General features: G+C 54.4%; 2 protein-coding genes across 7 annotated transcripts in view; one reads left to right on the top strand and one right to left on the bottom strand.

Annotated features, from left to right (window-relative positions):
• Window positions 1-371: 371 nt before the first annotated feature.
• On the bottom strand, window positions 372-12380 carry FAM78A (family with sequence similarity 78 member A). Its single transcript, XM_080562267.1, has 2 exons — window positions 12044-12380; window positions 372-4524 (listed from the first exon to the last, which is right to left on the bottom strand). Exons 1-2 carry the CDS (start codon window positions 12304-12306, stop codon window positions 3996-3998), a joined length of 792 nt encoding a protein of 263 aa, XP_080418393.1. The 5' UTR covers window positions 12307-12380; the 3' UTR covers window positions 372-3995.
• PLPP7 (phospholipid phosphatase 7 (inactive)) overlaps window positions 5029-14780 on the top strand; it is a 24797-nt gene continuing 15045 nt past the window's right edge. Inside the window, exons 1-3 of one of the 6 annotated variants that reach the window (XM_080562262.1) lie at window positions 5073-8416; window positions 8729-8806; window positions 8940-11132. The gene's annotated coding sequence lies outside the window, so the exon portion shown is untranslated. Of the gene's footprint in view, window positions 11133-12937; window positions 12999-14036; window positions 14625-14780 lie in introns of those variants that run through there. The other 5 variants (XM_080562263.1, XR_013940966.1, XM_080562264.1 and 2 more) reach the window with 5 other exon arrangements.

Genomic DNA, 14780 nt, shown 5'->3' with positions numbered 1-14780 from the left:
CCAGGCAGGTCGCCTCTCTGCAGATGCAGCATTTACAGCTACCGCTCGTCTTCTGCTAAAGAAGCAAGCAGCAGCAGGAAGCTGAACTGTGGAAGTTCAGCTGCTGTCTGCCCCCGGAGCTGCTCCAACCACATCAGCGCCGTCCTTCCATCACAAGGCACGCGGCAGCATGGTAATGAAAAATGCAGGATGCTGGCTGGTATTTTTAACCAGAAACCTCCTCTCTATCTGATGCAGCGTAAGAGCTGAAACAGAGAGAAAATGCACTCCGGGTAAACAGGGTGTTTATCAGTCTTGAAAACGTGAGCGCAGAGGTGGTGGAACTTTTTGGGTAAAAACAGCCACCGCCCTAACGACACCAGGCAGACGCGTTTGAAAATTTCACTTTATTTTTTCTGTCTGTTATAAAAGCAGGGTTTTGTTTTTACATCGCCATAAGTGTCCAGACTTGGTACATCGTGGTTTTGTTTTCACAGTATCTCTGCAAGACCAAGGACGATTCTTATTGCTGCGCCGCGAACCAGGGCAAGGATGGCCGGGAGGACGCGGTGCTCGGGCAGCCCTCGGAGTGCTGCCGGGGCCAGCCTCGCTCTCTGCTGCACTGGCTGAACGGGTCTAACCCTCCCCACCACTGCTTGGTACCTTGGTTCGCTCTGCTGGGCTCCTGCCCCCGTCTGGGTGTCGGGAGCAGGAAGGTGGGGAGAGCAGGAGCGGTGCTGGGTACCGCAGGTGGGAGCGGTGAGGCTGCTGGCCCCGCTGGGCAGGGGCGGTCTCAGGTGCAGGGTACCCCACGGTGGTGCTCCATCACTCCCCCAGGGCAACCCCAGGCACCCCAGCTTGGCTGCGCAAAGCTGCCCGAGCAGGAGCTCGCTTTACCTCTGCTGACTGCAGCCGCTCGGTGCAGGATGCCCTAGGCCCCCGTTCTAACCAGCCCCGCGAGCAGCGGTGTCTGTAGCGCCTGTCACTTCCAGCCACCATTCCTTTTATATTCAAACGATCTGTCCTCGTCAGTTTTGCAATGAAGCAGCATTGGAAAAAAACATCACTTTTAATCACAAAGCATGAAATCTCGAGAGAGGCAGCATCCCTTTTCTGTGCTGCGTCCGGTGGTGTGAATGGAGGTGGGGGGGCCACGTTTCAAACTAGGCACGGGATAAAGGCATTCTTTGGGAGGGGAGAAGTCCATGCAAAGCTGACCCCAATGTGAAATTTGAGTTTTATACTTACTACTCAGCTGGGTCTATTCAGTGCAACAGGACAAACTAGCCAGGAGGTTAGCATCGAATTGCATGGATGCATCCAGTTCACCAGGTAAAGGGAGGAGGAACCAGATTTACTTAACGCACTGGGAGAGACTGAGTCCAACACAAAGCTAAGTGGAAAAGGACGTAGGTGTTCCCTGAATGTGATTTTTGGTGACTGAGAAGAAATCTTTCCTTGGAATTCCTTTGTGCAGCTAATTAAGACAACCGGGTCTGCTTTTTTCGACCCATGCTGACATCAGTGAGAACTGTAAGTACTCAGCACCTGGAGACAAAGTGAATACCAGACATAAATACCCCTTCTACTCCCACCCACAAGACTGCCCAGAGTGCATCTAAGCAGTAGCCAAGATGTGTGCAAGTGTTATCAGCTATTCCCCCACAGCTCCCGTTTTGTCCTCTTCTGCGTGTATTGCCTAGGAGAAAATACAGACAAGTCCCGAAGGGCTGTGCCAGTGGAGCTGTAGTTAGGATTTGAATCCGTGTAAGAAAATGGAGTTTAATAGAGACTGTGCAAGTCAACGCCTCCCTAGCCTCATCCTTTATAGTCCCAAAGCCTAGATTTAGGCAACCTTTGGCTCATGGATTTGGGTTTGATCCAGTCCGTTTGTCTGCAAGCTGCTTGTGATGCTGGACTTCCTACCATGAAGATCTGCCCGTTGAGGGGGGAGAGGGCAGCTTGGCAGCTGAGCATCTCTGGAAGTGGTGCGAGGAGGAGGGTGGCCTGCCCTGGGCATGGGGTAAGTCATGGGGACCCCGTGTCCTTGTCTGCTGGTTTGAGACTGCCGTGGGGGGACAGATCTTCTGGGCACGCTTTCCCCAGGCAGGGGAGATATTGAACCTGTTGCCCGAGTAGATGATATGGCTTTGGAGAAGCAACGAGGGAGAATTTCTTGTTGGTAATGTCCTGTGTGGAAGCTGAAGGTAGCAATAGCAGCTTATCGGTGCCTCTCCGAGGGGAGGCCTCTCAGGAGCCCTGTCCGGACCAGCTAGGCTGGGCCAGGCTCCGATCTGGTGCGCTGAGCTCTCCTCAGTCCTAGCTCCTGAGGCCTTTTGTGACTAGGAGGAAGAAATGTTATCTTAGTGGAAAGAGCTGCAGAGGGAAGGGGAAGTGGAATTCCTCTGCCCGTGTGCTGTGCCCGTCCCCTGCCAGCTACCTCCCCTCCCCTCCTTCCTCAGAAGTGCCTCTGGTTGTCTCTGGTTTAACAAGGACATGGTCCTTGTTAAAACCTACCGGTCCTGACTCGTGCTCCAAATGCACCTTATTTCCTGGAGGAGCTACACTCCACGCTCTGCTCTTCCCCTGCTTGCACCACCTCGAGCCTTCTCCTTCACTACAGACTCGTGTGCCACAACCAGTGGGTACGGTCCCACCGGCGGTCCTGCCTGTGCCCCATTCCTGAAAGTCGTGTAGATCGTGAGGCCATCTGGAAGAGAATGATCTACTAACCCCAGCATGGTTTGTACTGGTAGGAAGAAGAGTTTTTCATAGGTTTGCTTATAGTGTTTGCTAGGAATAGGTGCCTGTTGGTTTCAGACGTGGCTGTTCCTGAATTCTGGCTATTGCAGGGTAGACCTGGTCAATAAGATCTGCCCTCGCTTACACGCATGCATCTCCCCAATGGCTCCAGAAGGATCCCTTTTACATCCTGCTTTTCTTACAGCACTATTGTTTGGATTTCGTGGAAATACAGGGCCGCAGCACCTCACCCGACCACCGTCTGCGCTGGGCCAGGCAGCAGCGGGCTCCTGGGCTAGCCGGGCTGAGCATCCCCCTCTCCCCTTGTGGCCACGATTCCAGCTGTGGGCCTTGCCTGTGAGATTACCCCATGCTGTAATGCCAGTGGGAGACTGAGAACAGAAAGCGCAAGCGGTGCGAGCTTGCTCCCTATCCCTTCCGCGAAGCAGGAGATGGCCTAGCAGCTCCCACTCAAAAGCCATTCTACAGCAGGTTTATTTGCATTGCTTTGAAACTGGGATTACTTCCATGCTTCCTCGTTCCATGTTTTAAAACCAGGAAGATTTATTTCTCTTTTGATCACGCTTTGTGCCCTTTTCATCAGCCTGTGACACGCTGACAATCTATTCCTTGCTCCAAAACTTTTTCCCCAAAAATTCTGTAGAAAGGACATTCTGCCTGGTGATATTTTTTTGTTTTTTTCAAACGTAGCTTTAAGGCAAAAGTTTGGCAATGCAAAGCAAAGTCTACATAAGGCCGCATGACTTGGATTTGCAACTCAGAACCTTACAGCTTAAAAAAAAATAATAAATCCCTATCTTAAATAGTCAACTTTTTGCTCCAGGAACTTGTTTCATTCTCAACCAAAAAGAGAAAAAAAAAAAAAAAAAGACTCTTAAAATCCCAAATAAAATGTTCTTATTGTTCTGGGCAGTCTGGACAAGCTAATGAGACTGAAGTTCAAACAGTAACTAAAGTAGGGAAGAAAAAAAGAAAGCTCTACGGATAGACATCAGTGTTAGTTTCTTCCCTTAGGAATCCAGTGATGAGACAGACCCCAGTCAAAGGTCTCCTCTTTAGCTTTAGCACAGTGAAATCCGTCCCAATGGGAGAAGGTAGAATGGTTGCATTTGTTGAATGACTAAAAAGTGCAGTTTGATTTTGCTCAGATTACACGTGTTATTATTCTAATACCTAAGTGATTGTTTTGCTTTGTTTTTGTGTTTGTTTGTTTGTTTTTTTCTCCCTTCTGGTGCCGGGACGCCAGGTTTTTATTATCGGTGTTTCGGAGGTATCACCACGAGCGGTGGTCCATCCTTTGGCCTCCACATGAGTACCTGAGCATCATTGGCATTGGGTTTGACAAGGGCACTGGGTGGTATTGGCTCATTCTTGCTAAGGACCTGGGGCTGCTCTTGAGCAGAGGGCTCCTGCAGCTTGGCACGCTGCCCCAGGGGTCTGCTGGGGTTTACCTCTATGCCCAGCCTCATGCGCCATTTGATAGTCTGCAAGGTCACCATCTCGTTGGTGGCTGTGTTGGTGGCAACCAGCCAGGTGGTGAAGCTTTGATCCCGGTGAATGCTCGTGAGCTTGGCCACGTTGCTCTCGCTGACGGGCACAGCCCACGTCACGCTCGGGTAGAAGTTGTCGTTCATGCTGATGTTGAACTTGGACTCCTTCTTCGTGGGCCCCACGATGGTGCAGGTTTCCGTCGTGTTCCCATACCAGGGATAGTTCACTCCGTCTGAGTCGCTGATGGCCTGGATTTTACCGTCCAGTAGGTCTGGAAGCTCCCAACTTGACCTGCCATCATCAACAACAAGTTAAGGATAATGCATTAATTAATTGATTTAGAAACACGCAGGACTTAAGGAAGGAGAGGAAGTAGTTGTGAATGCACTCCCCCTTCAGCTTTTACTGCCCTCCCTGCAGGCAGAGCAATTCCCTGCCATTAAAAGGGTGGTTGCAGATTTCCAGGACTGATGGTGAAAGTCTGACCCTGCGGGACCGCGCGCTCGTTGCAGGGACCGGCAACAGTTGGGGACATGCCAGTGTCTGAGGGAGGCTGTAGGGGGAGGTTTTTGGGGAGCCCCGGCCCCCAAAAGGCCCAGTGCTGCAGGGATCCCCCTGCGGCTCCTTGTCTGGGGGCAGAGCTGGTGGGCTCTGGGCTAAGGGACAGGAGAGCCGGGCTAAGCTCTGGACTAAAATCACTCTCGAGGACTCAGCGTGGCCGTAAAGCTTCCCTGCTCATTGCTACCTCCTGCCCCAAGGGCTCCCATCTCCCCTTTCAGCTCTGACTTTCCTTGAGCCCCGGCTGGTAAAACACTTCTTATCCTTCTGGGTGAGCCGCTGGCCCTTCCCGCTGTCCGCGTGGCGCTGGCAGTGTAACCCATCCCTCTGCAGCCCTGGCAGGAGCCCGGTTCAAAGGCTGCGCACCAGGGCTGGGATGAAGTTACGGTAATCAGAGAAACAGAGGGCAGCTGGCTGTAAGGCTGCCCCAGCCCCTCGCTGGTCGCCCTGCTCTGTGCTCGCAAGGCTGGCAGAAAGGTCAGACTTTCTAGCAAGAAAGTAAAGTGAGAACAGTCCTCTGTCACCTTACAGAGCTGGTACAGAACTAGGATTTTTTATTGACTTCCAATCTAATGTTTAAATGGCCAAGGGGAAGTAAATGTCTGAGAGAGAAAAAGGGGTAGATATTCACAGCCTAATGGTCTGAATTTTGGGGTAGACCTGTGTGGTGCCAGGAGTTGGACTCGATGATCCTTGTGGGTCCCTTCCAACTTGGGATATTCTATGATTCTATAATTCTAATGGCACCAAAACGGCACGACCGTGACCCACATGCTGGGAATGTGCCAGTAATTTGAGGACCTTTTTTTTTTTTAAGACCCAGGCTGGTCCAGAGGCTCAAATTCACCTGGGCCACCTCCTGCTCCTGCCAGGCCCCACAGATCCCAGCAGTCCTGCTGCTGGGGGCTGCTGCAGGGCTGGGAAAGGGGACACGGCACAACGGCTTCCCTGCTGGCATCTTCCCTTGGCCTCCTGTGGTGCTCAGGCTCCAGGCTTTGTGCTGAGGTGCTGGGTTTTGGGAGGGAGATGGAGGGGCTGCGTCGGAGCCCACCAGGGTGCCTGTCACGGCCTTCACCCAGAACACGGCGTTGTGGCTTAAAATAGCCTTGGTTGGAGCCGGGCGAGGGACAGGGAAAGTGTATTGCTCCCCCGGTCTGTGTAGGGTGGCGTGGGATGAGCTGCTCCTCTCCAGCGGCTGACACTAATGTGGCCATCTCGGAGGCTGATTGTTAATTAGTTAATGACCGTGAAGTGCCTGCGTGTTTGTAATCACTGGCTTAATCACTGGCTCGTTCGCTAGTCAGCTCTAAGCATCTGGCTGTAGCTGGAAGACACCTTGCAGGATTCATTTCACTGATTTTTTCACGGGAGCGTGGGTCCCTGCAAAAGTCTCCTGTGGATGCCAGGGCGAGCGTTGGGCTGAGGCTGCAGCGGGCTCTGTGCTGAGGGCTGCGAGCAGGGCTGGCATGTGAGGATGAAGGATGCACGGCTGCGGGATGTGAGGCTGCAGGATCGGAGCTGTGGGATCAGAGCTGCCCACTACGGCACCGGGCTGCTGCAGCCTCCTGCGCCCGAGCCTGCAGCCAGCAGGCAGAGGGAGTCCTTTCCCTGGAAGAAAATGCGTACCCAAAGCAGCCAGAAGGAGATCCCCGAGCTGCCCTGCCAGGAGCCCTGCTCCAGCCGGGGGATGCTCGCAGGCTCCCCTGCAAACCAGAGCTGTCCGGGCTCGCTGCACCCCTCTGCAGAGGGAAGAGCTGGTGGGGCTCTGGATGGACTCGGCTGTCCTGGGAAAGATGAACCGGAGGGCATCGGCCACCGAGCTGGTCCCTCACCCCTGAAACGCTTCAGCGGCTCTTCCTCTGCTTTCAGCAGACCTTTTAGGGTTACTTTCCACAGGCCTGGTTCTCAGCTTGACTGCAGCCCGGGGATGAGATGTGACAATTTCCTGGAGGCTCACGGAAGTGACAGATGTGGTGTGAAGGTGTGGAGATGGAGGCTGCGTGGATGTGGCCGTGCCAAACGGGCTGTGAGGGGCTGATCCCAGCTGGCCCACGTCTGGGGCTGGCAGGCGAAGGAAGGGCAGGACAACTGCTCGAGGCTGTTTTAAAAGCTGGGGATCCTCCGGGAGCTTCCTGGCTCCATCTTCAGCCCCCATGGGCCCATCCAGGCTGCAGGCCCTGCTCAGGGTTCAAGCAGGAACAAGGAGGGGGAGCAGGGCCGGGCTGGGCCCAGCAGGCAGGGGCAGGAGTTTGCTTGCAGAACCTACACAGTCCAGCCTCAAACGAAACCTCCCCACCAGCACCAGAGGCTGTGCTCAGCGTGGCCTCAGAGCGTGCTCTGCTTCAGACATGGCGTGGGCAGGGACCGTGGGCAGGGACCGGGAGGAGGAAGCCGGCCTGCCTTTCTTTGAGGAGTGCTCTGGGCCTAATTTGAGCGACTGCGGTTAACCCTGAGGTTTCAAAGCCATCGCACTTATGTGCAGCGCTTAGTAACAAGAAAAGAAAGAAGTGAGGCCTTGTGATGATCCCATGACTGGACCAAAAGGAGAGGCTGCACGAGGGTTGCTGGTGGCTGCCCCTTGCCTGCCAGCCGCGGCAGTAGCCTTCCCTTGCAGGGCTCGTCTGTGTTAAGGAACATGCCAGTGGCCGGCCTCTGGCTGGCTTTGGGAAGAACGCTATGGAAGGATCTCTGGCTGCATCAGCATCTTTCTGTGATGGTGTCGAGCCAAGGAAAGGCCAGAAAGTGCCCAGTAAACACTTTGCTGACAATAGCAGGGAGCAGGCATGAAAAGGCACCCACCTATCTGGTTTCATCGGCTCACTAGGGCTGAGCAGCTCCAAAAGCGGTAGATTCCAGCTTGTGATAGTGACAAGCTTGTTCCTGCCGCTCTGAAACCTTCAGTCAGCACGAGCATCACCAGAAACCACAGCATCTCCCCCCTGACAAATGTCCTCTTGCTACCAGGAGGACGACATTTGAGCTACTTCTCATGGCCCAACAGCAGCCCTGCTGCTGATAGCCATGCTGCTTTAGGCAGCTTTACTCCCCTGCTTCTCATTCAATTACATTTCTTCCTATTCTGCTACGAGAAACCAAGCCCCTAGCACGTGCTGGGGGGGCAGTGTCCTGTGACAGCAGCCCCAGGCACAGCAGCCTCCGGCTCCTTGCATCCAGCAGCGTGATGTGGGTGCAGCGAGCTAACCCCTCCAGGCAGGCATCGGGCACTCGTGCAGCCTCAGCCCCTGCTCCTCAAAGCCAGCTCCTGATCAGTCACGGGGCAGACGGACTTGCAGAACCTCGTGCTTTCCCATGCCCTTCCTTTCCAACAGCTCCCTGACTTAAAAAGCCCTCCTTGGATGCAGCCCTTGCTCGGCACAGACAGAGCCATCGCTCCCCTGACCCCCTGCCTTCCTGCGCCGGGGCTGGTGACTGGCCGAAAGGAGGAAAACCTGATATTCAGAGCTGCTTAATTTGAACTTGTCCTTTACAGTGTCTCTCTCACCTACTCTGGCACGTCAAGCAATTCCAGCCAGGGTTACAGTGGAGAACAGGAAAGAAATTTTAGATGTGGTCGCAGTCTCATCAGCCTGTCCTCCAGCCATGTGCCTCCCGAACCAGGGTGCAGGTAGTAAAACTCCAGAGACCCGACACTAAGCGACCGGGAGGGATTGCTGCTGGTTTAGCTGAGCGGGCTCATGTCAGGGCTGGACAACCTCTTTAGATGGGGTTAGAGCCACAGGCCACATAAGGGCAGCAAAGCCTTTCCCTCAGCCCCCCTGGAGGGGCAGCTACAGTGAATTGTCCTCAGCTGGGCAACGCAACCAATTTTTAAATTATTTTTTTTGTGAATCCGTTTTTGGCTGTTTTCCCTTCCGATGACCGGGGATCTATTTTCTTGACAAGTCGCTTTCTCGAGTTCCTTGTCTCTCTGCTGCAGGGCACGGAAGATTTAATCTCGCAGGAGAGAGATGCCCGTCAAGGTGCAGCGACGATGCGGTGCTGCCGAGCTGTCCTGGTGAGTCTGCCGGGGGAGCAAATCTACCTGAAACTTCCCAAGATTCTCAGCTGATCGCATTCAAACTCTGATTTATTTCTCGCTCTGTTTTGCATATCACCATCTGCGCTGCTCCTCGCACGTCTCCATGGAGATGAAGAAGCACGACTGGGTGATGCCGTCCCCAACGCTGACGCGGGTCCCACCAGGTCCACGGGTGCCCAGGAGATGCTGCCCGGAGCCGGGTCCTGCTGGTCCTGTGCGGGCTGAACCTCTGTGGCCTGATCCTGATGCTCCATGTTGTGTGTCCCTGGGGAAGGAAGCTGCTGCTCAGGGTAAAACCCTGCTCGGGGTGAGCAGTAACGGCAGCACTGGGACTTGGGGGTTTTCCCCGGTTCTGCATTGAGAGAGGTCAGAGAGCGCTTCCACTTCCTCCTGCCAAGGGTGCTCGTGTTCCTGCCAGCTTATGCTGACTTACAAGCAAAATAACCCCAGCATTTTTGTGTGAGCTGAGCTTTAGTTATTTTCCTCTCCTTCCATTTAAAAACGCTGCATTAAGCCAAAAAATTGTCAGTGCCGCTTTAAACGCGTGTCGAAATTATCCCCTCTGTATCTAACATCCGTATATGAGTCTTATGCACAGCTCCATCTGCTCCAGTATTTCTCAGCTGTTTCTGTCCTCGGCGTAAGGGCAGCTTGTGCACAGCCACCAACTGCAGTGGGCAGGAGTGAAAAACGAATCCAAACCCTGCTGTAAGTATCGGTGCCCAGGTTGACCAACTGATGGCATTTATTTGGAGTTTTCTGTTTACCCCTCACCACAGTGATTTAAAAAATCATTAAAAAAAAAAATAATAAAGGTTGTTCCAGTGGTGTCTCTTCATCGTGGTGAGTTGGGACAAGCAGTCTGTTGGCATAAATCGATGCAGCTCCATGGAGGTCAGTGGAATTATGTGGCCTTGCATCAGCTGAAGGCCCACTCTTTCAGAGAGGCTTGTGTCCTGTCCCTGGCTCTATAGAGGTCTCCCAAGAGTATGTTTCGATGGCATTGAAAGAGGCCTTTCTTCCCAATCACCTTTATTTATAGCTTTCCGATGGTGACACACGTAAAGAAGCAGGGTGGAGGAGCAGACCAATCCTGAACTGTGGCTGGGCAGCTCTTCTGGATCAGCGAAATGTGCCTGAACCTCCCAGGGAGGAATCTTTCTGCTTCCACGACTTTCTGGATAATGGCTCTCCTACACATCTGCAGTGTTTAATTCTGACTACCTGTTTACAGCTTTTAGCTGAAACTTTTGTCTATAGCTCTCAAAGCATTCCAGCAAGGGAAGACTGTACCAAATCCTCCCTTAAAAATAGGGAAACTTGGGTGCAGAGAAGTAAAGCAACATGTCTGGGGTTGCAATCCACAGCAGCACTGTCTAAATAGCTCTCTGCCCTGCCCTCCTTATTCCAGTGGATGCGAGCTGTATTTATACACACCGGACTTTTCTGTTTTCCTTGCAGCTGCTTGCTGAAGGCAGGATTTCTAAATGAGCCTGAGAATTACATATGCAAATCCCGAAGGCCTGGAACTGGGAACATCTGAGCAACAAATTGTCCTTGCTGAAGATGGTTTTGGAGCCAAAAAGCCTACAGATCTCAGGCCTGTTGTAAGTACTTCTAGCATCAAGGTAAGCTCCTCTGCTCCCTCACTGCTCCTGCTTTTGCCAGGTGCTGGAGTTTGCGTCTCGAGGCACTTTCTGCTCGAGCAGGGAGAGGACATGGGGATGGGGTGGGAACAGTCTGTCGCTTACGGCTGCTCCTTGGCGTGCCCTTCCCCACGGCCTGCATCTTCCAACACGCATCTGCTCCGTGTCTGAGCTGCTGAACCTGTGCCTGCATCTGGGCTTGCAGGCAGAAGGCAGGCGAGGGCTGGGATGCGCACGCAGAGCAGATGCTCAGGCCTCCAGGAAGGCACTGCACCAAGTCCGAGTTTGCCCTGCTCTCTAGCCCTCCTCTGCATCCCCACCCTCTCTCAGCCCTCCCCATTCACCTATTTTTTATGTGAACGACTAGCGAGCGGCCGAGCCAGCATCCCCCTCCCGCAGAGCCCTCGGGTTTAGCAGCCGGGAGGGCTGCTTAAACCCAGCTTCTGCACCCTTCCTCCGTGCTCCCGGAGGCTGGGCAGCACCGGGGCCTCCAGCCAGAGACCCCACTGCGGGCACGGGGCTGTGGGGCCGGGCAGGTCCCCGCTGCACCCGCAGCCTGCCTGGCACCGTGAGCTGCAGAATCGCTGCTCTGTGCAGGCATTCGGCGAGTGGCTGCTGCTGGTGTAACCGTGGGCCAAAGCCTGCAAGGACGGTTGGTGAGCAAACCGGCGGGGGTGCAGTACCGGGGGGAGAGGACTCCTCGCAGCAGGGAGGTGACATTTTAATTTGACTCATTCTTGCCTCGCTATGACTGTCTGACCAGCAACACGGGGGTTTTGGAGTGCAAACGGCCCCTAGATTCCTCCTACCTTATATATACGTGCACATTCCCGCTCTTACATTATCCAAAATGAAGCTATTTTAAAATTTTTACCCTACTCCAAGGTGATGCAAAGGGTTAAATCAGCAGGGGGTTAAATCCTTCTTGCTCTCTCCCTGCGGGCTGCCTGCTGCTGGGAGCGAAGCGAGCAGGATTCCTCCTGCGCTGTCAACGTGCGCTGCCAGAGCTGGGGGCTGTGGCGCTGGCCGCTGATGGCACACTGCAGCAGCAGCACGGCGTGCCACAAGTGTCAGCCTCCGGGCTTCCCCGGGGCTCGTCAATGCGCAGTTTTAGCTGGGGAGGGATGCAGAGGAGAGGAGCCGGCGATCAGGGGCCCCCCTCCGTGCCAAGGGTGTTTCAGAGCAGGGGTGCCCTTCGCAGGATTGAGGGAGACCTGGGATCGCAGACCTGGGATTTCAGCCCCCTGGCGCTGCTCAAAAGCTGTTGGGAAATACGGTGCTGCTCTGGGTCGCCAACAAAGCACATTTTGGGGTTAGCATTTGACTACATTGCCATTAAAAGAGGACACCCACTGCTTTAAAAGGTGCAGGCGCAAGCTCTCCTAATTTATTTATTTTTTTAGCATAGGAGAAAGTCCTGTTAAGTTTCAGAAGAGCTGGCTTTTAATATCAAACCAACTGGGTTATTGACTTTGGCTTAATCCAGCGCTCCCCAGCCAGGCCGTGGCTCTCCTGCTCTTCCTTCCCGCTAGGCAAATGCCCCCGCACGCGCTCTGGAAATACTTACATGCCCTGTTCCCCATAGTGATTGTAAAATTCCATGTGGCTGCACGCCTGGATCCAGCCCACGATCCAGGTCTCCTTCTTGGGGATGGGGGGCACCAACACTTGCGCAGAGGCTCGGAAGTGGGGGGTCCGGTAGCGCAGGACCACGCTGGAGGACTCGTCGATGCTGGTGGGAATGGGATCGATGGAGGCTTTGACTTCAATCACTGAAATACTTTCCCGGAAAACTTTGGATTTGCAGCTAATACTCTGAATACAGCCCATGGCATACCCTGAATACAGTCCAACGCAGCTCCTAGGGTACTCCAGCAATCCTGGGGAATATTAGGCATTGAAATTATCTGGTGCTAGATCAATTACAGATCTTCTTGGTTTGTAATCTCAGAACCGATATCCATAGGATAGAAAATTCATCATGTAAAGCCTTAATTTGAGTATCTGTCTTACAAGCACTGCTCCTATTTTGAGGTTAGCTGCACTTCAGAAGCAAAAGGGCCTTTAATATTTTTTTCTCCCTTTTAATGACCCTTTAAATCTTTCACTCAAACAGTCTTTGGGTTAAAAAAGAAAAAAGAAAAGTCTCTCGAGTTCAATAAATAACGGTGTTGTTCTTAGATGGTATATTTAGTCCTTCCTTTTCTCAGATGCGGTCTGTCATTCCCCGTCAGACATAGGACTGGCCGGTATTTCCCTTTATTCTTTGGATGAAAAGCAGAATGTTGATAGACACATCTATATAAATAATGAAATAGTTTTTAGCCCCAGCTTGTCACAACCGGTGTGGATTTCCACTTCCTGACTTGCAGTTGTTCACAACTTCCTTTCGCACAAAATTACAATAATAACAGAAAAAAAAAAAAAAAGGCGACGGGTGGAAAATGCAAAAAAGAAAAAAAAAGAAAGTAGCCCGATCTCCGATTTTGGAGGCTCCTCCGCCAGCGCTGTCAGGGCTTCGGGTCGGTTTTTTTTCCTCTCCTCTTTTTTTTTTTTTTTTTTTTTTTTTTTTTTGGTTAAATTCCTTCCCCCTTAGAAATAGCCGGCACCATAAATCCCGGCGGCGCTCGGCGGGGCTGTGCGGCGGGGGCAGGAGGCGGCGGCGAGCCCCCCCCGCTGCCCCCGCCCTGGGGCCGCTCAGCGCTGCACAATCGCCTCCCGTGACATCCCGGGGGGGGTCCGGCCTTCCTCCTCCTCCTCCTCCTCCTCCTCCTCCTCCTGGGCGAGCGGCGTCCGCAGGGGTGTCCGACCTTCCTCCTCCTCCTCCTCCTGCTGCTGCTGCTGCTGCTGCTGCGGGCTCAGCCTGCGGGGCTCAGGGGCTGCCGCCGGGGCTGCCCCGCACACGGGGGGGTGCTGCGGGCCGGGGGCGCCCCCCCAGCATCCCGCCGGGCTCACCGCTGCGGGGGCGAGGAGCGCCGGGAGAGGGGGCGGGTGGCTGGGGATGGGGGGGGGGGGAGGCTCCTCGGCGATGGATTTTTTTTTTTTTTTCTCCCTCTTCTCCTTCGCCTTCTCCGCCGTGTACCCGGGGGGGTGCTGAGAGGAGCAGGATCGGTGCCTCCGCCTCTTGGCTGCCGCAAGCTTCCTCTCTCGCACCCGCGCTCATGCGGCCGGGGACGGCGCCGGTTGCGGCGGAGCAGGGGGGAGCGGGGCGGGGGATGCCTCCCCCTGCACCGGCAGCACCGGAGGCATCGCGGCCGGGTCAAACTTTGCCGCAAGTCGCCCCTGCCCCCGCCTGGCCCCCGCTGGCCCCGCCGCTGCCCCCCCCCGGGCAGCCGCGTCCCGCGGCACCGCCGCCGCCCGCCCGGCGAGCAGCAGGACAGCGGCCGGACCCCCCCGCCCCTGCCGGCCGCCCTCCGCCGCTCCCTCCCTCCCATCCCTCCCCCTGGGTTTCCTCTTTTAAACTGCAGCTGTTGGAGCTAGCCCTCCTTTGCAGAGCAGCATTTCCTCCCACGCCTCCGCGGCTTGTGGGTAATGTAGTTTCTTTGGAGATAAGGGCTCCCTCCTGCTCTCCTGCTCCCTTTCTCCCTTTCTTTCCCCCTTCTTTCTTTCCTTCTCCCCTTCTTTCTTTCCTTCTCCCCTTCTTTCTTTCCTTCTCTCTCTTCTTCTTTCCTTCTCTCTCTTCTTCTCTCCTTCTCCCTTCTTTCTCTCCTTCTCTCTTTCCTTCCCTCTCCTTCTTTCTCTCCTTCTCTCTTTCTCTCCTCCCCTCCTTCTTTCCTCTTTTTTCTTTTCTCCTCCTCTCTTTTTCCCCTCTCCTCCCCTCTCACTTCAACACCATGTATTTTCTCTTGGTTCTGCAGATGGAGGTTTTTCTCCCCCGCTGGAGCTTGGCTGATAGGTTCAACGCAGGGGCAGTCTCCTTACTAAAACCCGCAGCCCTGGGCTGGATGAGCTGCGATTCCAGCAACTAGAAAAGCTCTTGGTAGCAGCAAAGGGACTGAGGAGAGGGTGCTGAGAGGTGTCTGAGGCGGCAGTGGCCTGCGGGGAAGTTGTAAACCTCTGGCACGGATGTTTTGAGGAGCGCTGCGGCTGGCCTTTCCTGCTGACCATCGCCCAGCTGAGGCCGTGGCTTGCAGAGAGCTCAGCCCCGGGTGAGGTGTGGGTGCTGGGACACTCAGCGATAGCTGCAGGGTGCTGAGCATCCTCACAGCCCCACCTGCATGCACCTTGGCTCTTTTCTGAGTGGGAAACCTGGCGGAATGAGGAGGGAGATGGGATTGCACAGAGCAAAGCGTCCTTTATTTCTT

Source organism: Anser brachyrhynchus, assembly GCF_964034855.1.
Source record: "Anser brachyrhynchus genome assembly, chromosome: 19".
Classification (NCBI taxonomy): Eukaryota; Metazoa; Chordata; class Aves; order Anseriformes; family Anatidae; genus Anser; species Anser brachyrhynchus.
This window is presented reverse-complemented; position numbering and strand designations above follow the sequence as displayed.